The sequence below is a fragment of the Narcine bancroftii genome, chromosome 5 (assembly GCF_036971445.1).
Source record: "Narcine bancroftii isolate sNarBan1 chromosome 5, sNarBan1.hap1, whole genome shotgun sequence".
Classification (NCBI taxonomy): Eukaryota; Metazoa; Chordata; class Chondrichthyes; order Torpediniformes; family Narcinidae; genus Narcine; species Narcine bancroftii.
The window spans coordinates 211880433-211903928 of NC_091473.1; the positions used below are offsets into that span (position 1 = coordinate 211880433).

The window sequence follows — 23496 nt, forward strand, 5'->3', positions numbered from 1 at the left end:
TACATCTCTACTGTTTGTTTCATTTCTGTCCAAAACACAACTTTTTCAAATTATCACTTCACATCCACAAAAACATCTGACCTTATCTCTGTCCAAAAGATTTGTAATTAATATCTCCAGAAAAAAACTGATTTTGCTTAAACAGTTGACCTTCAGTTCTTCTTGAGTACTTTTTTTAGTAAATTTTATTTTTCATTTGCTTCAAAACATATGCAGTATTTATCCATAACATAAGAATAATAAAAACTACAACACAAAAAGAATACATTTTTTTATATTTTCTCCCTCCCCAAAAAAGTAAAAAGAAAAGTCTGTCTAATAATCTTGTATCTTTTAATTAATTAATTGAAAATGTACGTAATAATCTTAAAGCATGAACTAATTAGGGCAGGTTGGATGCGGGCATAGTAGACGTTGTAGGTAAAATCATAGCAATAAAATCCATGTAGGATTTCCAAATCTTATTAAATGTTTCCAGTTGGTTTTGTAAATTACATGTTATTCTCTCTTATGGTATACAATTTAATAATTCCATTTGCCATCTATTCAACCCCACAATATCTCCCAATTTCCATGTTACAGATATAAATTTCTTTGCTATTGCTACACTTAAAAACTTCTTCTGATAAATATCTAACTTCAATTGAGAAATATCTCCCAATAAAAATATTCTGAGATCCTTCAAAATTTGCATCTTCAAAAAAATTTATATCCTTCCAAAACTTGATGACATGAAACTGGGTGGCGGTGTGGGGTGTGAGGAGGATGTCAGGAAAATGCAGAGGGACTTGGACAGGTTGGGGGAGTGGGCTGCTGAATGGAAGATGACGTTCAATGTAAGCAAATGTGAGGTTATCCATTTTGGGGGCAATAATAGGAAAGCTGAGTATTATTTAAATGGAGACAAGCTAGGGAGTGGGGAGGAGCAAATGGATCTGGGAGTACTTGTTCACCGGTCACTGAAGACTAACATGCAGGTTCAGAAAGCTGTGAAGAAGGCTAATAGCATGTTGGCTTTCATAAAGAGGGGATTTGAGTATAGGAACAGAGACGCCCTTCTTCAGTTGTACAGGGCCCTGGTGAGACCCCACCTGGAGTATTGCGTCCAGTTCTGGTCTCCAATTTTGAGGAAGGACATACTAGCTATAGAAGGTGTGCAGCGCAGATTTACAAGGTTAGTTCCAGGGATGACATATGCTGAAAGGCTAGAAAAACTGGACTTGTATCCGATGGAGTTTAGAAGGATGAGGGGGGACATGATTGAGGTATACAAAATTATCAGGGGGGTAGACAGGGTGAAGTTGGATTACTTGTTCCCAATGATGGGGGAGACGAGGACTAGAGGGCATAGTTTAAGAATACAGGGTAGGCCCTTTAGGACGGAGATGAGAAAACATTTTTTTTACCCAGAGAAGTGTGAATCTGTGGAATGCTCTGCCACAGAGGGTGATAGAGGCAGATTCGCTGATTATGTTCAAAAGAGAGTTAGATAAGACTCTAGTGGGCAAAGGAGTTAAGGGTTATGGGGATAAGGCTGGAAAGGGGTATTGATGGTAGTGATCAGCCATGATCTGTAAAATGGCGGTGCTGGCTCGATGGGCCGAAGGGCCTACTCCAGCTCCTATTGTCTATTGTCTATTATCTACCTTTTCAGATTGCCAGACTGCATACAGAAAGTATCCTACTTCTTTATTACATCTAAAACATTGATCGGAGCAATTCCATGTAATTTATATGGAGTATAATATAATTGATGTAAAAAATGAAATTGTACCATTTGATATCTAATATTAATTGTATTAGTTACACTTTTGTAGCATAATTTTGACCATACTTCATCTTGAATCTATATACTTAAATCTTTTTCCCATCTGGATTTAGATTTGAATAATTCCTTTTTCTGAATAGTCTCTTGTAATTTGATATACATATTAGTAATAAATATTTCAATAAATATCTCAGTTATTAGATATTCAAATAGACTTTGTTCTGGTAATTTAAAATTCCTCCCTAATTTTCTTTTTAAATATGATTTAAGCTGATAGTAATAAAAAATAGTATTATGTGGTATTGTGGCGGTGTGGGCAGTGGAAGAAACACGGCCAGCACATTGAGGGTCATTAACAACAGTTTTTATTCGAATTCAGGACGCCCCTTTAAGGGCAGCACGAGCTCAGTCACCTGGTGCATTGTGACATCATAACCGCTGCCAAGGGTGTGTGCTGGAAGGGATGCTGGAATCAGAGAGAAACCTTTGACGATGCCATTTCCCCATGGATGTCCCGCCACGTGGCGATACAAGCGGGGCTGGTTTGCCATGAGGATGTGCGCGCCACACAACCCCCCAACCCCAGAACTGGGTACGCGTCCTATTGCTTTGGCGGCTGGCTCCGGCGCTTGGGCACAGCCGTTGCACCAGCTGTGATAAGTACAGATGGGCCGTCTTCAGGCAGTCCACTGTAAAAATGTTCCTCTCTGCCACCCAACATCCAGGGTGAAGGTTCCGCCGGTCCGGTGCAAGACTTTGTATGGCCCCCTGTACAGTCGCTGTAGCGGTGCACCTTGTGGTCCCCTCCACATGAAAATGAACTGGGAAGAGTCAAGCTCTTTGGGGAGATTAAATGGCTGGGTACCATGGTGTGCCAGTGGTGGGGGAGCTAGGGAGGCCAGTTGCCTGTGTAGGTCCACCAGCAGGTTTTTGTCGGTGGCTGAGGTGTCAGGGTCTGGGCCAAAAACTCACCCAGCAGGGAAAGCAATGCACCATAGACCATCTCCACTACTGAAGCCTACAGGTCCTCCTTGGGTGCCGTCCTAATCTCGAGGAAGGCCCAGGGTAGTTCGTCGGCCCAGTCTGGTACAGAGAGCCTAGCCACAAGCAATGCTTTCAGGTGCCTGTGGAACCTCTCCACCAACCCGATGGACTGCGGGTAGTATGTTGTGGTGGAGCTTGACCCCCGGGAGCTTTGCCATCTGAGTCCACAGGGCAGATGTGAACTGCACCCCTCTGTCACTAGTGATGTGCGCCGGGACTCCAAAACGGGCAATCCATTGGCTGACGAGCGTTCTGGTGCATGTCTCTGCAGAGGCCTCCTTAATCAGTACAGCCTCCGGCCACCTTGTGGCCCAATCCACCACTGTGAGGAGGTAACAAGTTTCCTTGGACACCGGCAGGGGCCCGATTACACCAATGTGGATGTGTTGGAATCTGCAAACCACCGCGGTGAAGTTCTGGATGGGGGTCTCTGGCATCTAGTACAGTTCTTGGCCAGTTCCACCACCTCTTTCTTCAGCCCGTGCCACACAAACCACTCCACCACCATTCACACAGTTGTCTTTACCGCTGGGTGAGCGAGGTCGTGGATCAGTCTAAAGACCTTTGTCCTCCAGTGCGGCGGAACCACCGGGCATGGCATACCTGTTGAGACATTGCAGAGCAATGTGTCCGGGCTGCTGGGCACCCGGACATCCTTGAGTTTGAGGCCCAAGATGGCAGTCCGCATCATTCCTCTGTGCCTGAGCCAGTTGCTCGTAATCCAGGACGGGCACGAGAGTGTTGATGGCTGGACAAGAAAGCTCATCTGCCACTACATTGTCCTTGCTGGCCATGTTGGATGTTGGTCGTGAACTCAGACATGTGCGAGAGGTGGCTGGACGAGAGAGTCCATCTGCCACTACATTGTCCTTGCCGGCCTTGTTGGATGTCGGTCGTGAACTCAGACATGTGCGAGAGGTGGCGCTGCTGTCTGGCAGACCACGGATCCTTGGCCATTGCCAGTGCTTGAGTGAGGGGGCTTGTGATCCATGAAGGCTGTGAACGGCCTGCCCTTGAGGAAGTAGCGGAAATGGCGAACAGTCAAATACAGTGCCAGGAGCTACCAGTCAAAGGCACTGTATTTGAGCTCCAGTTGGTGCAGCTGCTTGCTGAAAAAGCCCAGAAGGCGCCATTGTCCATCGAGCCACTGTTCCATAACACCCCCCCACCGCCGTAGCTGAGGTGTCCACGGAGAGCACCACGTGTGCCCCCAGCCGCTGGTGCACCAGCAGCGTGGCACTGGCTAGAGCCCCCTTTGTCGCGATGAAAGCTCTCTGACCACAATAATGGGTGCATAGTACGCACGGCTCCAGGGATGAAACGATGGTAAAAGTTCACCATCCCCATGAACTCTTGGAAGCCTTACAGGGTGGAGGGTTTGGGGAATCATTGAACAGCTGCCAAAATGGTGTGCCCCAGGAACTGCAGGGACTCCTTGCCAAATTGACATTTGGCCACGTTGACCGTGAGGCCAAAGTCCACCAGCTGGGCAAAGAGGTGGGCTTTGTGTTCATCGCAGTTGTGACTGGCAATGAGAATATCATCCAGGTAAATGAACACAAAGGCCAGGTCTTTTCCAACCGCGTCCATGAGTCACTGGAACGTTTGGGGCGCGTTCTTTAGACGGAAGGGCATACGCAGATTCTCGAAGAGGCCGAAAGGGGTGATAATGGCCATCTTACCCAAGTTGTCTGGGTGCACCGGGATCTGATGGTATCTCCGCACAAGGTTCACTTTGGAGAAGACCCGTGCACCATGGAGGTTGGCGGAGAAGTCCTATATGTGGGGCACTGGGTACCTGTCAGGGGTGGTTGCATTGTTCAACTGACAGTAGTCCTGCACGGTTGATTTCAGGACCATAAGGAGCGGCGATACCCAGGAGCTGTCCAAGCGCCTGACCATTCTCAGTTCCTGGAGAACTCCTCCTTTGCCTGCTGGAGCTTCTCGGGTGGCAGCCGTCTGGGTCTAGTGTGAAGCAGAGGGCCTCATGTGGCAATGTGGTGGAAGACCCCATGCTGGGGCAGGGCAGCGTTGAACCGTGGCTCTAAGATGGTGGGGTATTTGTGGAGGATCTCGTCGAACTCATCCCTGGCGTTGGCTATGGTGGCGATTTTGGGCATGTGGGCTCTGCTGTGTCCAGTCGGGTGGATTGGAACATTCGAGCATTGACAAGCCTTTTGCCCTTCATGACAACCAGTAGGCCATGAGCTCTGAGGAAGTTGGCCCCTAGAGGCTAGGACGAACCTCCAGTGGAACTTCTCCTTCCCGATCTGGATCTGAGCCCTGCAGGTGCCTTAGGTCCTGATAGTGGAGCTGTTAGCCGCCCACAGGGTTGGACCTCAAGATCAGATGCAAGTCTCTAATGCGGTGGGGGGAAGGATACTGAGCTAAGCCCCTATGTCCACCAGGAATCAGCAGCTGGTGGATCTGTCCGTCACATTAAGGAGGCTGTTTGTGTGACCAGCCGTCGCAGCCATCAACGGCAGCTGGCCTGGTTATTTTCCTGAAACCCACAGGGCTGGCAGCACTTATGGGCTTGCATTCCTCAGCACTGGTGGAAGAAACAGCAGGTCGACTGGCCCTCCTCTGGTTTGGTCTTGGGAGCGGCTTGCGGTTGGCTGGCTCCTGGTCGTGCCACCTGGTTGAGGGCTGCCTCGTTCTCCTTCTTCGTGCGCCAGAGGGCATCCGTACAGGCTGCTGCTCTCCTCGATTTCAAGAAGCCTTCATCTGTGAGGAGCAGCTGGATGTCCTCCGGCATCTGTTCCAGGAATATCTGGCGGAAGAGAAAACAAGGCTTGTGGTCTTCTGCCAGGGCCAGCATTTCGTTCATCAACGCCGACTGATTACGGTCCCCAAGCCCATCTCGGTGAAGGAGCCTAGAAGACCGTTGCTGGGGAGTTAGCCTGAAAGTTCCAAGCAGCAGGTTTTGAGGGCAGTGTATTTGCCCGTAGCCCGGGGGTGGTGGATGATGTTGTCCACCCTCGCTGCAGTATCTTGGTCCAGAGCGCACACGACATGATAGAACATTGTAGCATCTGAGGAGATGTTGCGGAGTTGAAATTGTACTTCCGCCTGCCCGAACCATGTTCTCGGTCAGTGTGTGAGAGATAATAGAATATAGGAAGTAAAGCTAGTATGAATGAAATAAGGAATACTGGACTGGACTAGAGGAAGTTAAGTAAGTGCTGAGTAGGGATGAATTCCGATAAGAGTGTGAGGAAGGGTTACGCAAGTATAATAGAATAACGGTCTTATAGTGATAGAAAGAATTAGCAAGTTCTGATATAGAATTAGTAAGTCCTGGGGGTTGAGATGTGTGAATAAGGACAAAGGCAGATTCATGAATAAGGACAATGACATGATGGTACCCCGACAGGATACCCCATGGTCTTTCAAGTTTACAGAAACTGCACATAGGCAGACAGAATTACCAAAGGCCAAACCAATCCAGGAGGCAGAAGAATTTTTTTTGGGGGGGGGGTGGGGGGAAGGGTACCTCTACACTGAAATTCACTGTATAAAAGTTGGGTGAGCCCCAGTGTATGTGTGTATTCCCAGGGCAAGGGGAAGCACCCAACTTTGCATTGTTGTATAATAAATGTTCTTTGTTCTCAATTTTTGTCTCGAGCAAAATCTGGGAAGGTACTTCTGTCTCTCACAAGTGGGTCCTAAAGGGGGGGAAGCTTGATGGAGACAGCATTAATCTCTGCTGAATCCGTGGTGCTTTGCGTTCAGAAAATCGTTTGGGCTGGTTAGGGTCACCGCTGTGACCGTGTGAGCAGTGGGAAAAACACAGAGTTGTTAATGACTTTTTATTCAAATTCAGCACGCCCTTTTAAGGGCAGCCTGAGCTCAGTCACTTGGTTCATTGTGACATCATAATTGCTGCCCAGGGTGCGCGCTGGAAGGGAGAATAGAGTCAGAGCGAAACCTCTAACGACGCCATTTCCCCAACTCTGCACTGCCACGTGGCAATACAAGCGAAGCCAGTTCGCCATGAGGACGTGCACCGCCACAGGATTCCTTATTCTTTTCATTGCGCATGCGCGAGTGCTGGCTGACGCATACGCGCAATAACAAACATGGCTGACTACTGTCTTCGGAATCTGGGACGCCGCAGATTGACAGGAAAGAACTCTGTCCCTTCCCTTCTTTTGGATTCTGCTCCTTAATGAACGTCAGGCTCGAGGTGGCGCCAGAAGGATAGAATCCTCAAAAGGAGGACTGTCCGGCCTAAATCCAGACGTCTGGTCATCCTACTCCCCCTCCCTTTCTCGCTTCCCCTCCCTTTCTCGCTTCCCCTCCCTTTCTCGCTTCCCCTCCCCCCTCCTCTCGCTTCCCCCCCCTCCTCCTCTCGCTTCCCCCCCTCCTCTCGCTTCCTCCCCCCCTCCCTTTCTCGCTTCCCCCCTCCTCTCGCTTCCCCCCTCCTCTCGCTTCCCCCCCTCCTCTCGCTTCCCCCCCTCCTCTCGCTTCCCCCCCCCTCTCGCTTTCCCCCCCCTCCTCTCGCTTTCCCCCCCCTCCTCTCGCTTTCCCCCCCCTCTCGCTTCCCCCCCCTCCTCTCGCTTCCCCCCCTCTCGCTTCCCCCCCTCCTCTCGCTTCCCCCCCTCCTCTCGCTTTCCCCCCCTCCTCTCGCTTCCCCCCCTCCTCTCGCTTCCCCCCCTCCTCCTCTCGCTTCCCCCCCCTCCTCCTCTCGCTTCCCCCCCCTCCTCCTCTCGCTTCCCCCCCTCCTCCTCTCGCTTCCCCCCCTCCTCCTCTCGCTTCCCCCCCTCCTCCTCTCGCTTCCCCCCCTCCTCTCGCTTACCCCCCTCCTCTCGCTTACCCCCCCTCCTCTCGCTTACCCCCCCCTCCTCTCGCTTACCCCCCCCCTCCTCTCGCTCCCCCCCCTCCTCTCGCTTCCTCCCCCTCCTCTCGCTTCCCCCTTCAAACTGAACCCTTGATTCTAAATGACGCCACACCACGTTGAGGTCGTAAGACGTGGCATCTTCTAGGCTCCTGCACGCGTTGAAACGGTCCCAAACTGATCCCGGCTGGAAGCTGCAGCCTCTATAGGACAACACACGGATAACTTCGGGTCTGTCAGAATGTCCCGAGTCACACGTCAGTCTTCTATTCCCTCTCCTGCTCTTACTGCATCGGGTTAAAGAACTGGGAGGTTGCTATCTCCACACCTATCCCAGCACAATAGGAACTGGTTCAATCTGTGCCACCCAGTTAACCCACGGAGCATGTGAACCCCCTTCCTCTGTGACAAGCCGTTAGGAGATCCAATCTACAGCATCCTGAACCGATCCCTGACTTTGATTGTCCAGGCAGGCCAGATATCCCTGCGGTTCCGACCAGGTTATTAGTATGTGAAAGGTGCGGGAGCAGGGCGCAGCGACCTGGTGGGACATGTTGTAGTGAAACAAAATACTCGGCAGACGCTGTAATTGTAGGAGCAAAATGCTGGAGGAACCCAGCAGATCATCCATAAATCCAATGTTTTGAGCCCGAGCCATTCGAGGATGAAGGTGGAAAGTGAATGAGAGAGAGGGAAACACATGGACACGTGTTCAGGCCAATCAGGGACACGTGGGAAACATGGACAAAAGTCCTCTTCCTGGCCAGAGGGAGCATTAATATTCAGTGTGGAAGTAATAAATGAGAACTTTCCACGTTCGATGAGGACTCAGAACAATTATATATATTTTTTAAATTATTTGCAATGAGGGAACTCGGGTTATTCTAATCCAGGTAGCTGACGGAGTTCTGCGCCTTTAAGAAAACGCAGGCTTGGAACGTGGCGTGTTTAACGTCAATGCGTTCGACAGCCCGGATGATACGTCACAGGCATGCGCAGTGCGTGTCTCGCAGACAGGCGGCGGCAGGTATTCCAGGGGCCGGCGCTTATCGGGGACGGAAGGCGATTCAGTGCCGGAACTGAGGGCTGCCGTGGTTCCGGGGCTTGCAGTGCCCGGTCCAGAGGACACTTTTCCCCGAGTCCCTGCCCTCGTCCCAGCCTTGGTGTTGATTTAACCCATTGCCCTCCAGGATCCTCCATCGTGCAGAGCATGCGCTGTGTGCCCCGGGGCAGGACTGCATTGATTTATTCCCTGGCCACCCCCTCTCGTCCCCAAAACAATGAGCCCTTTTCAGTGTGCCGACTGTGGGAAGAACTTTAAAAGCCCGAGTCAGTTAACAAAACACCGGCGGGTCCACACTGGGGAGAGACCCTTCACTTGCCCCGAGTGTGGCAAGGGCTTCACCCAGACCTCCAGCCTGCTGACCCACCAGCGGATCCACACTGGGGAGAGGCCGTTCGTCTGCCCCCAGTGTGGAAAGAGGTTTGCCCATTTGTCCAGCCTGCTGACCCACCAACGGGTCCACACTGGGGAGAGGCCCTTCTCCTGCCCCGAGTGTGGCAAGGGCTTCACCCAGACCTCCAACCTGGTAACCCACCAGCGGGTCCACACTGGGGTGAGGCCATTCATCTGCCCCGACTGCGGCAAGGGCTTCACCCATACCACCAACCTGCTAGCCCACCAGCGGGTCCACACTGGCGAGAGGCCATTCATCTGCCCCGAGTGTGGCAAGGGCTTCACCCAGACTTCCCACCTGCTGAGACACCAGAGGGTCCACACCGGGGAGAGGCCATTTGTCTGCCCTGACTGCAGCAAGGGCTTCACCCAGATCTCTGACCTGCTGGCCCACCAGCGGGTCCACACCAGAGAGAGACCTTTCACATGCCCTGACTGTGGCAAAGGCTTCACCCAGTCCTCCAATCTGCAGGCCCACCGGTGGATCCACACCAGAGTAAAGCCGTTCTCCTGCCCCGAGTGTGGCAAAGGCTTCACCAAAACCTCCCACCTGCTGAGGCACCAGCGGGGCCACACTGGGGAAAAACCATTTGTCTGCACCAATTGCAGAAAGGGATTCAACCGGTCCTACCTCCTGCTGAGTCACCAGCGGGTCCACAGATCTCCAACCTGCAGAAGCACCAGAGGGTCCACACCAGTGAGAAGGCCTTCTCCTGACCCAAGTGAAAGAGATTGAGTATTCTGATGGTATGTTGTCTCCTTGGTGCCAGGGTCTGAGATTCTCTGTATTTCTGAGACGTTTCCAGAAAACAGGAAATGGTTTGTTTTCCAAATTGCGGTAACTGAATTCATTGATTGAATTTAGCAAATAGTGGAGTTTTTAATGTTCCTGTACTTTTTTTTTTAAGGTTAGGATCTATGAGCATTTGGAGAAGTACAGTCTACTCAAGAATTGTCAGCATGGCTTTGTGAAGGGAAGGTTGTACCTCATGAGTCTAATTGAATTTTTTGAGGAGATAACAAAAGAAATTGATGAGTTTAGGTCAGTACATGTGGTCTACATGGATTTTAGCAAGGCATTTGACAAGGTCCCCCACGAGAGACCCATCTTCAAAGTCAGGAGACCTGGAATCAGTGGAAAATTAGCTATGATGGATTTTTTTTTAATTGGCTTGTTGGAAGAAAACAGAGATTAGTAGTGGAAGGAAAGTTTTCTTCCTGGGGTCCAGTGACTAGTTGAGGGGCTGCAAGGATTTGTTCTGGAACTCCTGCTCTTTGTGATTTTTATAAATGACCTGGTTGAAGAGATTGGAAGGATGGGTCAGTAAGTTTGCAGATGGGACAAAGGTTGGAGGAGTTGTTGGTGAAACTCAAAGTTGTTGAAGCTTACAGGATGATGCAGAGTTGGGCATAAAAGGCAGATGGATTTCAATCCAGATAAGTGTGAGGTGATGCATTTTGGAAGGATTGACCAAAATCCTGTACAGGGTTAATAGTCGATTACTTAAAAGTGTGGATGAACAGAGGGACCTTGGGGTTCAAATCTGTACATCCCTCAAGGTCTCCACACAGGTTGATAGGATAGGTAAGAATCCCTATGAGATGTTGAGGTTCATTAATAGAGGGATTGAATTCAGGTGTAGAGACGTCATGTTGCAACTCTACAAATCTCTGCTGAGACCACAAGAATATTGTATTCAGTTCTGGTCACCTCATTATAGGAAGGATGTGAAGGATGCAGAGGAGATTTACCAGGAAGCTGTCTGAATTGGGAAACAAGTTGTATGAGGCAATTTAGCAGAGCTGGGAGTTTTACTTTGGAGTATAGAAGGATGAGAGGATACTTGATCGCAGTCTACAAAATTATGAGAGGCATAGATAGAGTGGATAACCAGCACCTGTCTTGCAGGGCAGAATCAGCAAACACCAGAGGACATTGGTACAAGTGAAGGGAGGGAAGTTTAGGGGAGATATCAGGGTAAGTGTTTTTATATATACATAGAGCTGTGGGTGCTTGGAATGCCTTGCTGAAATATTGGGGGCATTTAAGAGACTGAGACACTTGGAGGAAAAAAATAGAGAGTTACAGAGTAGGGAGGATTAAGTACTTTTTTTGAAGAAGGAATGTATGGGCCGGCACAACATGGAGGACCAAAGGGCTGTCCTGTACTGCATTGTTCTATGTTCATTTTGTGTACTGCACTCTATTCCAGTGACTGCAGATGTTCTTATTTAAATAAATAAGGCAACAGTGTGGGAAGTAGTATGACATTAGTGCAAGGGCCAGGGAAAAGTACCGTTGAAAAGGCAGTTCAAGACCATAATGATAGATCTTTACAGCACAATATAGACCCTTCGGCCCACAACGTGGTGCCCACCTCCGTAAACCTACTCCACAACAATCTAATCACTCCCAACTTCACAGCGCGTAACCCCTCCCCCCTCATATTTCTTCTACCCATGACCTATCTAAGGATCTTCTGAATGACCCCATTGTACCAGTCTACTTCACTACCAATGCATTCCAGGCAAAAGCTGAGGAAAAAAGCTTACCTCTGACATTTCCCTTGGACTTTTTTTTTTACACTCACCTTAAACAGACATATGTCTTTTGGTATTTCCAAGCCCCTCATTATGGACACATCTCATCCTTCAAACTTGAAAGAGAAAAGACCTAGTTCTGTCAACCTTGACATGTTCTCCAATCCAGGCAACATCCTGGTAAATCTCCCCTGCACCCTCTGCAAGATTTCCACATCCTTTCTGAAATGGGGTGACCAGGTGAATGTTCTGATAACAAGTTTATTGTGATCTGCGTTGCACTGAAATTCTGTCAAACAGAAACAATTACAATAGCATTGCATAAATTAATTAAAAAGCAGAAATGAGAAAAGATAAATAATAAATATTCACAGTGAATGTTGTGCAGAGACTGTAACATTGCACCATCCTTTTGTGGTGCCGGTGGAGTATCTGGTTCCTGTAACAAAGGGAGGTTCAAGAACCTGATACCTATTGGAAAGAAACTGTTGTTGGACCACTTTCCCTCTTGTGTCCAAAGTATGTATATACACTACTTTTAAAAGAATTACAATTTAGCTAACATTACCCTTGCTTGTTTACCATAATTCTTTTTTCTCTTATTTTCCAATCTACCACAGCCAATTCTAAATCCCTTTTGATTTTTCTATAGAACTCTCCCACAGCATGGCCATTGGCTCCCTCAGAAAACCCAGATCATCCATTAACCAAATTAGTTATTGAAGTACAAAACTGAAACTCTTCCATCTTCCACTTTTTTTTTTAAATTTGGCCAATCTGTATGTATAGTCCTGTGAAATGGAAGTGATTTGTTGTCATAAACATTGTACAATGTACATATGAACCAAAATTCTCACTTGCTGCAGTCAAAGAGGGACGTTGTATTTAAAAAAAAAACCCACAAATAGACATAGATGAGGTGGACACCCAGCATCTTTTTTTCCCAGGGCAGGAAGAGCTGACACTAGAGGACATCTGTACAAAGAGAAGGGAGGAAAATTTTGGGGAGACATCAGGGATGTTTTTTAAAAATATAAATGCAGAATTGTGGGTGCCTGGAATGCATTGTCTGATGGTGGTGGAGGCTGGAAAAATAGGGACATTTAAGAGACTCTTAGATGGGAACATGGATGGAAGAAAAATCAAGGGAAAGTTTAGTGTTTTTTGTTAGGTATATATGGGTTGGCATAAGACCATGGGCTGAAGAGCCTGTACTCCACTGTAATGTTCCATGTTCTAAAGGTAACTAAAATGCAGCTACAATAGTATACTTAATAAGAAAATAAAAAATTAAAATTTGTTAACAATAAATATTCACAATTGTTCTAGTGCCAAAAAGTGACTGTAGTCCCTGATCATTGTAACAAGGAGAGGTTCAAGAGCCTGACAACTGCTGGAAAGAAATTGTTCTTGAACCTAGAGATGCTGGTTTTCAGGCTTCTGTACCTTCTGCTCGAAGGTAGCAGTAGGAAGTGGTTGTGACCAGGGTGTTGAGGGTTCTTTATGAGATTTACCAGGATGTTGCCTGGATTGGAAAATAAGTTTTATAAGCCAAGGTTCAGAGATCTGGGACTTTTTGGATCATAGAAGGTTGAGAGGAGACGATAGAGGTTTACAAGATTATGAGAGGCATAGATAGGGTAGACGGCCAGCACCTGTTTCCCAGGGCAGGATCAGCAAACACCAGAGGACACATGTACAAGTGAAGAGAGGGGAAAAAAAATACTTCTTTACACAGTTGTGAGTGCCTGAAATGCATTGGCAGGTGTGTCAGTGGAGTCTGAAACAATAGAGGTATTTAAGAGCCTCTTGGAGAGGCACATGGGTGGAAGAAATGTAGAGGGTTACAGGGTAGGGAGGGTTTAGTACCTTTTTTAAAGGAATATATGGGCTGCTACAACCTGAAGGGCCTGTACTGTGCTGTAGTGTTCTATGCACAAATGTGCTGGAGAAACTCAGCAGGTCAAGCATCATCCATGGGAAGTAAAGGATAACCAATATTTTGGGCCTGAGTCCTTTGTCAGGTATATACAGGATATAATGCAGGCAGGAAATTGCACGAATCTGGATGTGTGTGTTCTCATGCTCATGTACCTTCTTGATAAAAGGGAGGAGTAGAGAGTGTGAACTGGGTGAGAGAGGTTCTTCAAGATAGTGGGAGGTGTGCACAGAGCTGATGGAGGGGAGGGGCTTGTGTAATGGTGTGAGCTGTGTTCACCACTCCCTGCACTCCAAGGCAGGCCAGACAGCTGAATTCCAGTGGTAAGGGGAGAATTTTCTTATCTAAGCCTTAAAGACATTTGACCCATAATAACAGGGATGTTGTCATGAGAGACAATCTTCCTGATTGTTGATTGGCACCCTTCCACCCTGCACATAGCATCTTTCAGCTGCTCCCATCGGGGAAGAGATACGGGTGTATCAGAGCCAGCACCACCAGGCTAAGGAACAGCCTCTTCCCACGGTCAGTGAGAATGCTGAATGATCAAAGGAACTGTTCACTGAGAGTCTCATATTCATGAAACAATATTTATTTGTTAATTTATAGATTTGTTTTGCATATGTATTGTTTCTCTGTATGTATGTATGGCTGGTTGTGTCTGCATGTTTTGCACCAAGGTCCAGAGATCACGGTTTTGTCAGGTTTTTCTTGTACAATCAGATGACAATAAACTTGATCTCTTTGGTGCAAAAGGTTCAGATGGGGCAAAATTTGTCAGATGTGTCCAAGAAGGATTCCTGACACAGTATGTGAGCAAACTGACAAGAGGAGAGGCCATACTGGATCTAGTACCAGGTGAGATAGAGTGGAGGGCTTGTTCCAGTATGGGTGGAATTGAGAAATGGCAAAGGAGAAGTTACCCTTATAGGAGTGAATTATAGACCACCTAGTGGGGAGTGAGAAATAGAGAAGCAAATTTTTAAGGAAATTGCAGATATTTGTAAAAAGCACAGGGTTGTGTTAGTGGAGGATTGTAATTTTTCTAATATAGATTGGAAAACACATTCTGTGAAAGGGCTGGATGGATTAGAATTTGTGAAATGTGTGCAGGATAGATTTTTGCAGCAATAAATTGAGGTATCCACTAGAGAAGGGGCAGTGTTGGATCTATTGTTGGGGAATGAGAAAGGGCAGGTGACAGGAATGTGTTGGGCCATTTCGAATCCAGTGAACATAGTACCATTAGTTTCAATATAATTATGGAAAGGGATAGGTTTTTGAGTGGAGAAAAGCCAGATTTGAAAAGATGAGAAAAGATTTGCGAGGAGTGGATTGGGTTAGGATGCAGAATCTTTGTGTCTGTTAGGATAAAAGGCAGAGCCAAAAGTTCAAGGGAGCCATGGTTTTTAAAAGATATTAGAAATTTGGTTCAAATAAAAAGGGAGGCCTACATAAAATATAAGAAACAAGGTGTAAACAAGATGCTTGGAAAATACATTGATTGTAAAAAGAATCTAAATAAGGAAAGTGAAAAGAAAGTATGAGGTGGCTATAGCAAACAGGGTGAAAATAAATCCGAACAGTTTTTACAAATATGTAAATAGCAAAAGGAGAGTGAAGGATAAAATTGATCGCTCAGAGAAACTGTGTACGGAGCCAAATGAGACAGGGGAGATATTGAACAAGTTCTTCGGTATTCACTAGGGAGAAGGATATTGAATTGTGCTGGATAGGGGAAGCAAAAGGGGTAATTATAAAAATGTAGGGATTAGGAAAGAAGGGGTATTGGAACTTTTGAAGCATATAAAGATAGATAAGTCTCCAGGTCCCAATGGGAATTTCCCCAGCACCTTGAGGGAAGTCAGGGAAGAAGTGGCAGAGGCTCTGGCGGTGACTTTTCAAAAGTCATTAGAGAGGGGCATAGTGCTGGGGGATTGGTGCATCGCACGTGGTTCCTTTGTTTAAAAAGGATTTGAGGAGTAAGCCTAGCAATTATCGGCCTGTAAGTTTGACGTTGGTGGTCAGTAAGCTAATGGAAAGTATTTGTAGAGATAATATACAAGTATCTAGAGATACCGGGTCTGATCATGAATACTCAATATGGGTTTGTGTGTGGAAGGTCATGTTTGACAAATCTTGTTGAATTTTTTGAGGAGGTGACTTGGAATATTGATGAGGGTCGAGCAGTAGATGTTGTCTAAATGGATTTCAGTAAGGCCTTAGATAAAATTCCGCATGGAAGGTTGGTAAGGATGGTTCAGGAGCTAGGTATTAATTTTGAGATAGTCAAATGGGTTCAGCAGTGGCTAGAAGGTAGATGCCAGAGAGTCATGGTGAATAACTCTGTCGGGATGGAGGCCGGTAACAAGTGGTGTGCTTCAGGGATTGGTGTTGGGTCCCTTGTTGTTCATCATTTACATTAATGATTTGAATGATAGAATGGTAAACTGGATTAGTAAATATGCAGATGATACAAAGATGGGTGGGGTTGTGGGTAGTGAGGATGGTTTTCGGGGACTGTGGAAGGATTTGGACTTGCTTAGTAGAGTGGGCTGATAGATGGCAGATGGAGTTTAATGTAGATAAATGTGAAATGCTTCATTTTGGAAAAAATAATCAAAACAGGACGTATGCAGTGAAAGGGAGGGCATTGAGGAATGCAAAAGAACAGAACTAGGAATAACGGTTCATTGTTCTTTGAAGGTGGAATCTCATGTAGATAGAATGGTGAAGAAAGCTTTTGGTATGCTGGTCTTTATGAATCGAAGCAGAGAATATAGGAGTTGGGAAGTAATGTTGAGACTATTCAAGGCATTGGTCAGGCCAAATTTAGAATGCTGTGTGCAGTTCTGGTCACCAAATTATAGAAAGGATATCAATAAGATGGAGAAGGTGTAGAGGAGATTTACTAAAATGTTGTCTGGATTTCAGAATCTAGATTACAAAGAAAGATTGAGTAGACTGGGTCTTTATTCATTGGAGCATAGAAGGTTGAGGGGGGATTTGATAGAGGTATTTAAAATTATGAGAGGAATAGAAAGACTAGCCTCTTTCCCTTCAGGGTAGGTGAGATTCAAATGAGGTCACGAGTAAAGAGTTGGGGTGGGGAAAGTTTAGAAGTAACATGAGAGGGGGCTTCTTCACTCAGAGAGTGGTAGCTGAGTGGAATGACCTTCTGGAAGAGATGGTTGCAGCAAAGTCAATTTTGTAACTTAAGGAAAAGTTGAGTAGGTATATGGATGAAAGGGGATTGAAGGGTTATGGGCAAAATGCAGGTAGGTGGGACAAGAGGAGATCACTTAGATCGGTACGGACTAGAGGGGCCGAGATGGCCTGTTTCAGAACTGTAATTGTTATATGGTTTTATATGGTTATAGTACCGGGTAATGAACCTGGTCGGGTGACAAACTTCTTGGTTGGAGTGCTTTTCTGAGACACTAGGCCTTTTCACACTGTAGTGTAAAATGAAGATTCTCAGGAAATTTTCCTGGAAACCCTTCCATGAACCTGTGGTGTGAAAAGGTCAGCCCGGGAATTTTAAACAGGACTGCAGCCCTACCTCGTAGCCTGGGAAATTTTCTCAGATCACCCTCTCCCTGCAGTAAGAAGAGCAAATGGCCGAGCAGGGAAAGCCTCCTGACATCAGCCGTTGTGTGCTGCATCTCGTAGGCCAATTAAAATTAAAAGATACCTACCTCCTGACAACAACGGGTCACTTCAGCCCGTCATGACGGCAGCACAATGCTGGGTGCATGTTCGTCCTCATTAACCATAATCCCTCGCACAGCTGGATTTCCGTGGTTCCAGCTGCGTGAAGGATTATGGGAAATTCATTCAATCATTCAACCCATGGGAGAGGCAAGGGCCAGTGGTGGGGAGCGAGCAGGCTAGCAACTGAACGGTCGGTGAACTTGCTGATACTCCTGTGAGTGCGTAACATGTCATCGGTTGGGGACAGGGCCCCCCTCCAGTTGCCGAGGGCAAATTTCCAGAAATTTGGACCACGGTGTGTAAGGCCCAGGAGTTTCTGAATTCCCAGGAATTTCACCAGGATAAAGTAGGGTGAAAATGGCCAGTGTCTGAAACTCCTTAACATCGCTATGAGCAAAGAGTAGACAAAAATAGCAAAGTCTAATTACAATGGGATTAGGTAGGAGATTAGGAGAATCAATTAGGAACAGGTGTATCCAGGGAAATGTGGAGGGTGTTTGGGACCACGTGCAAAGTTCGACATATGTTTATCCCTCTGAGACGGGTAAAGGTCGGGTAAAAGAACCCTGGTAAACAAGAGATGTGGGACAGCTGGACAAGAACGGTCAGGCCCAGTATCCCATCAGGGTGTTTGAAGTACAATATGCAAAAGAGCTGGAGAAACTCAGCAGGTTACACAGTGTCTTTTAGAAGACAAGGAATATAACAAGGTTTTGGGCCTGAGACCTTTGTCAAGATATGAGCAAAAAGCAGACAGACACTGAAATAGAAAGGCGGGTGAGAGAAGTGAAGGGGTAGGGGGAGGAGCACAGGACAACAGGGAAGAGGTGGATATGGTGGGAGGGCAGAAAAGGAAAAAGCAGAGAAGTGTTGGGGTGTTGTGTTGGGGAGAGTATCAGGTTCGATGGGTTCACAGAGAGGAGTCTGAACACGAGTATTACAGTTACAGGTAACTTCAATGAACACACAAGAGACAAACGGGAGAAAGTTGAACAGTACTTGAACACTATTTTTAAGTAATATAGACATTCACTTGGACATTGGTTCAATCCATTACACATTGCAAACATGGACTCTTTCTCATACACACACACACATATATGAGGGAAAGACCACCCCTCTGAAGTCAGGGCTGGCACCAGGGACTAAGTAGTCCACCAAGGCACGAGTCACCTTTGTGTTCCCTGGTAAGTGGTGCTCACAGGCACCCCGTAGGTACCCATGATCAGTGCCCACTCCCGAACATCCTGAGTCCCAACACCAAAGGTGTGCCACTGCGGCTGACCGTGTCAGCCCCATTCGAGGAGGGCAGGGAACTTGGCTTGGACCGCATTCACCACCCATTCCTATAGGGCCATCATTGACCCCTTCTGGTCTCTCATCTCCCAACTGAAGCAGTGGCATGGCTAAGTACCCTTTCCTGGTTATCCCCTTGGCAGAGTAATCCCGGGACTCTGTTATCTCACAGTGACCACCCTCGTGCCCTCCTGAAATTCCCTTTTTAGAAGGTCAGCTGGGTGCTCTCATTAGCAGAACTGAGACCGTCTGATCACTGGTTGGGCTTGTAAATGCTCGGGCACACAAGGAAGAGTGTTGTAGGACTCTTTCCTCAGGGTTATCACCATCCATTCACACATACCCATCCCACAACCACATGTCGACCCCTCCCCTTTGCTGGATAATGGCTCGAACTTTCCATGGGTCAAGTTGAAGCTAGACTAGCGAGCTACTGTGTTTCAATCAGCTTGGAAGTTGCCTCATGACTTCAATTTCTAAGTTGGTCAGCTGCCCTTGGGCAGTCTGCTCTGTAATGATAGAGATCATGGTTGCAATGCAACTAGCAATGCCTTAAGGATTATAACTCCTGTTTGATTATATTTGGCTCCCAGCAGGGGCTGACACAGAGCAGGAGACTGCAGTATGGAAGATCTGTAATAGAGGCTTGCAGCCTCATGGTGCTGTTTACATCAACTTTATAAAGTAAAGAACCTTTTCCTTCATTCATGTGTTGTCTAAGAACTCACATATGAATACAAGATGAAACATGGTGTCAGAAATGGGATGAAGGAAATTAAAAGAAATATTTTAAAAAGAAAATCTAAAGTCAGCAACTGATCAGTGAAGAGAAGTTAACAGTGAAAAATGCAAGGATTACTCCACCAGCGAAACTTCAGCTGACAGGTAATATGGCTGAAAACTGGAACAGATTCAAACAGTGTTTTGGACTGTATTTAGTGGCAGTCGGAGCTGACGAGAAAAGTGATAAAGTGAAAGCATCCATTTTTTTACATGTCATGAGTGATGAAGCCCTGGACATGTATAATAACTTTACATTTGCTGCTGAAGGAGACAAAATTAAATTGGAAAATATCATGGTACAGTTTGAAGTATGCTGCATCCCAAAACGTGACGTGATGTTTGAGAGGCACAGATTTTTCACAAGTGTACAGAAAATGGAAGAAAGTATTGATCAGTATGTTACTGAATAGAGAAACAGAACCAAAACATGTGAATTTGATGGATTGACCGACTCGCTGATAAAAGACGTGTGGTATTCCAGATAATAGTCTGAGAGCAAAATCTAGACCTGGAAGAAGCCATAGCGCTCTGTAGGACAACAGAAACGCAGACAAAAGATGAAACTAGCTGCAATGTGGATGCACTGAGCAAGAACGGACATAAACTATTTAACAAAAAGTGCGCCAAAGTGGAAAGAGAGGTGTGGCCATGAACAAAAATGAAAGGTACAATTGAAAGCCATGTCATTGATGCGGTACACAACACCTACCAAAAAAGTATCCAGCATATGGTAGAACATGCTATATGTGCAACAAAGGCAACCATTATGCCCGATGCTGTAGGAACCAAGTGCAATAAAGCAAGGTTCATGCAGTAGATGAAAGGGAGATGGAGGAATTCTATATAGATATTGTGACTGAAAACCAGAAAGAAAACAGAGATTGGACGTTGAGATTAGAAGAGTGATATATACATTTCAGTTAAATTTGATATGGAGTACAAATTAATGTAATATCAGAGACTGATTTTAAGATTAGACCTAGACCAAAGATGTATGTAACAAAAGTGAAAGTGACAGGATATTCAAGTACCAATATACCAGTGCAAGGAGAATGCATGGTTAAAGTGAAACACAAGGACAAAGAGCACATGCTAACATTCATCGTGGTAACAAAGGATGTACAGGCCATACTAGGTTTAACAGGCTGTGAGAAACTGAACCTGTTAAAAAGAGTCCTCGTTGTGGAAAGCAAAGGAGTTCATGATGAACTCATGAAAGAGTACAATGACCTATTTGAGGGTCTAGGATGCCTTCCAGGAAAACACACGACCAGAGTGGATAAATGTGTGCCACCAATAATACATCCATGCAGAAAAGTTCCATTTGTGTTTCAAAAGCAACCAAGGGCAGAGTTGGACAGGATGGAAAACCTGAACATGATTCAGAAGATAGATGAGCCAACAGAGTGCTGAGTACACTTGTCATTGTGGACAAAAAGAATGGCAAGCTTAGAATTTGCTTGGATCCAAGAGATCTAAACAGAACAATAAAGAGAAAACACTAAGCTTCCAACAAGTGAGGAAATCATGTCACAGTCTGTTTGGTCTATGAGCACCTGGACGGAGTTGATACCTCAGTGGATGACATCATAGTATGGGGAACCATTAGAATGGAGCTTGATGAGACACTAAGGAAAGTACTGGAAGCAACAAGGAAAGCAAACCCGAAGCTGAATAGAGAGAGGAATGCCATCTTAGGGTGACCAAATTAATATTTGTAGGAGATATTATTGGCAGTGAGGGCATCAGACCGGATCCCAGAAAGGTGTCCACCATTGGGAACATGCCAAGGCCTCAATGAAAAAAAGGACGTACAGAGGTTTAATGGAATGGTCAACTCTATGGGTAAATTCATATCCAACATCTCAGAAAAGACAGCCTCATTGAGACTAACAGAAAAGAACATTGAATGGGAGTGGGATCATGAGCACGAAAAGTCATGTAGTGAACTAAAGAAACTGCTCAGAGAGGAACCAATTCTGAGGTTTTACAACCCAGCGAGACCCATCAAAATATCATCAGACGCATCACATAGTGGGCTCGGTGCAGTTCTGCAAAAATGTGATGACTGGCAACCTATTGCGTATGCATCACGCTCAATGACAGACACGGAGACGTGATACGCTAAAATTGAAAAGGAGCTGCTCAGCATCACATACACCTCTGAAAGATTTCATCAGTTTGTGTCAGGACAAGCAATCAGTGTAGAGACTGACCATAAGTCCTTGATTGCATTGTTCCAAAAGCCATTAAATGAATGTCCACTTAGAATACAAAGAATGATGATTAGGTTGCAACGCTATACTCTGAATGTAGCGTACACTCCAGGTAAGCTAATGTACTCAGCAGATATGTTGTCTAGAGCTGTTGACACGAAAGCTTTACAAACACCAAAATGGATGAAAATGTGAATGCCTTCTTGGACATGATCACAAATGCATTGCCCATATCAGATGCAAGAATGGAGCTCATAAAGTTAGAGACAAACAAAGATGAAGCAATGAGACAACTGAGAAAAAACATCTTGGATGGATGGCCCAACGTGAATCAGGACTGCTTATCTGACGTTACAGAAAACTGGAACTGCAGGGCAGAACTATCAGAAGTTGAAGGCATCGTCTACAAAGGAAGTAAAATCTTTATCCAAAAGAGTCTGAGAAAAGAGATGCCTAAAAGGATCCATGGAGGACATCTCAGAATTGAAAAGTGTAAGAAAAGAGAATGAGAGCTGATGTACTGGCCAAGAATCAACAATGATATAACAAATGAAGTGTCCAACTGTACAATATGCCAGAAATATCAAGCAAGCAATCCTGCAGAATCACTAAAGCCACACCCAGCACCATGCACACCTTACCAGAAGGTAGGCACTGTCAAGGGAAGGACTATTACTCCCTGTATCCAGAGGTGTGTAGACTGAACACCACCACTGCAGATGCAGTAATAACAGGTATGAAAGCCATATACTCCAGTCCTCATTTTCCACAGTTCAATGGTCTAATGGAAAAATCATTGCAGAGAGTAAAAAGACATGTACAAGGCAAAAGACAGTGGAATGGACTTCTACCAGAGTATGCTAGTATACCGCACAATGCCACTCGAGTGTGGTATGTCACCAGCACAACTCCTTATGGGACGTAGGCTAAGATCAAACCTACCTATTCAGGAGAAACTCCTAAAAACAAAAGAGGGGGAGAATGTGAGGAAATTCAAAGAACAAAGAAAAGCAGAAGTATTACTTTGACAGAGGAACAAAAAACCTACTGGAACTCTACACTGGTGACCAAGTAAGGCTAAAAGACAAAACAAACTTATGGACTCAGAAGGGAAGTCCTCAGTGAAGTCCAACCAACATCATACATCATTCAGACAGATGAAGATGCTGTTCTGCAAAGAAATCATTGAGACCTTCAAATAGGACCAGACACAGTAGATGGAAAGATGGATACTGTTGAACAACCTGAATACACAGCTGAGAAGACATCATCTGAGGCAACAACTCAGATTCAGGGCAATCAATCACGAGATCATGAAGATACGTGAATCCTCCTCTTTGAGCAAATTTAAAGACTCCTGTATAATGAAGTAGTGCTATCTTTTTTTTAATCAATTAATTTCAAATCTTTCATTAAAGATAACAATGTTTTAGCTGCTTTTGATTTCACTATATGTCTTGAAGACGTATCCAATACAGGTTCTAAACAAAAATTAAAATCGCCACCCACCAAAACATTTTTGTGTACATTCACTAAGTTTAAAAAAACTATCTTGTATAAATTTCTGATTGTCTACATCTGTGCATAAATATTCAATAAAGTCCATTCTTCAGAAAATATTTGACAATTTACTATAAGATACCTTCCCGTCAGATATTTAATTACATCGTGAATTTTAACTGGTAAATTTCTTTAAATAAAATTGCCATTCCCCTAGCTTTAGTTACATGTAGAGAAAGCTACTTGACCTACCTAATCTCTTTTCAATTTTAAGTGATCACTTTCAGTTAAATGAATCTCTTGTTAAAAAAAAATCAATATCTACTCCTAATTTCTTGATATACCTTCTTTTTATGGGACCGTTAATCCCATTAAATATTAAAACTTAATATCTTAACT

General features: G+C 45.6%; 1 protein-coding gene across 1 annotated transcript in view; it reads left to right on the forward strand.

Moving 5' to 3' along the window:
* LOC138764789 (zinc finger protein 850-like) overlaps nucleotides 1-23029 on the forward strand; it is a 58100-nt gene extending 35071 nt beyond the window's left edge. The window contains exons 4-5 of the mRNA XM_069941073.1: nucleotides 8977-9855; nucleotides 19192-23029. Of these exons, the coding sequence (XP_069797174.1) occupies nucleotides 8977-9844 (868 nt within the window). The 3' untranslated portion in view covers nucleotides 9845-9855; nucleotides 19192-23029. The remainder of the gene's footprint in view (nucleotides 1-8976; nucleotides 9856-19191) is intronic.
* The last annotated feature ends 467 nt before the right edge of the window (nucleotides 23030-23496 follow it).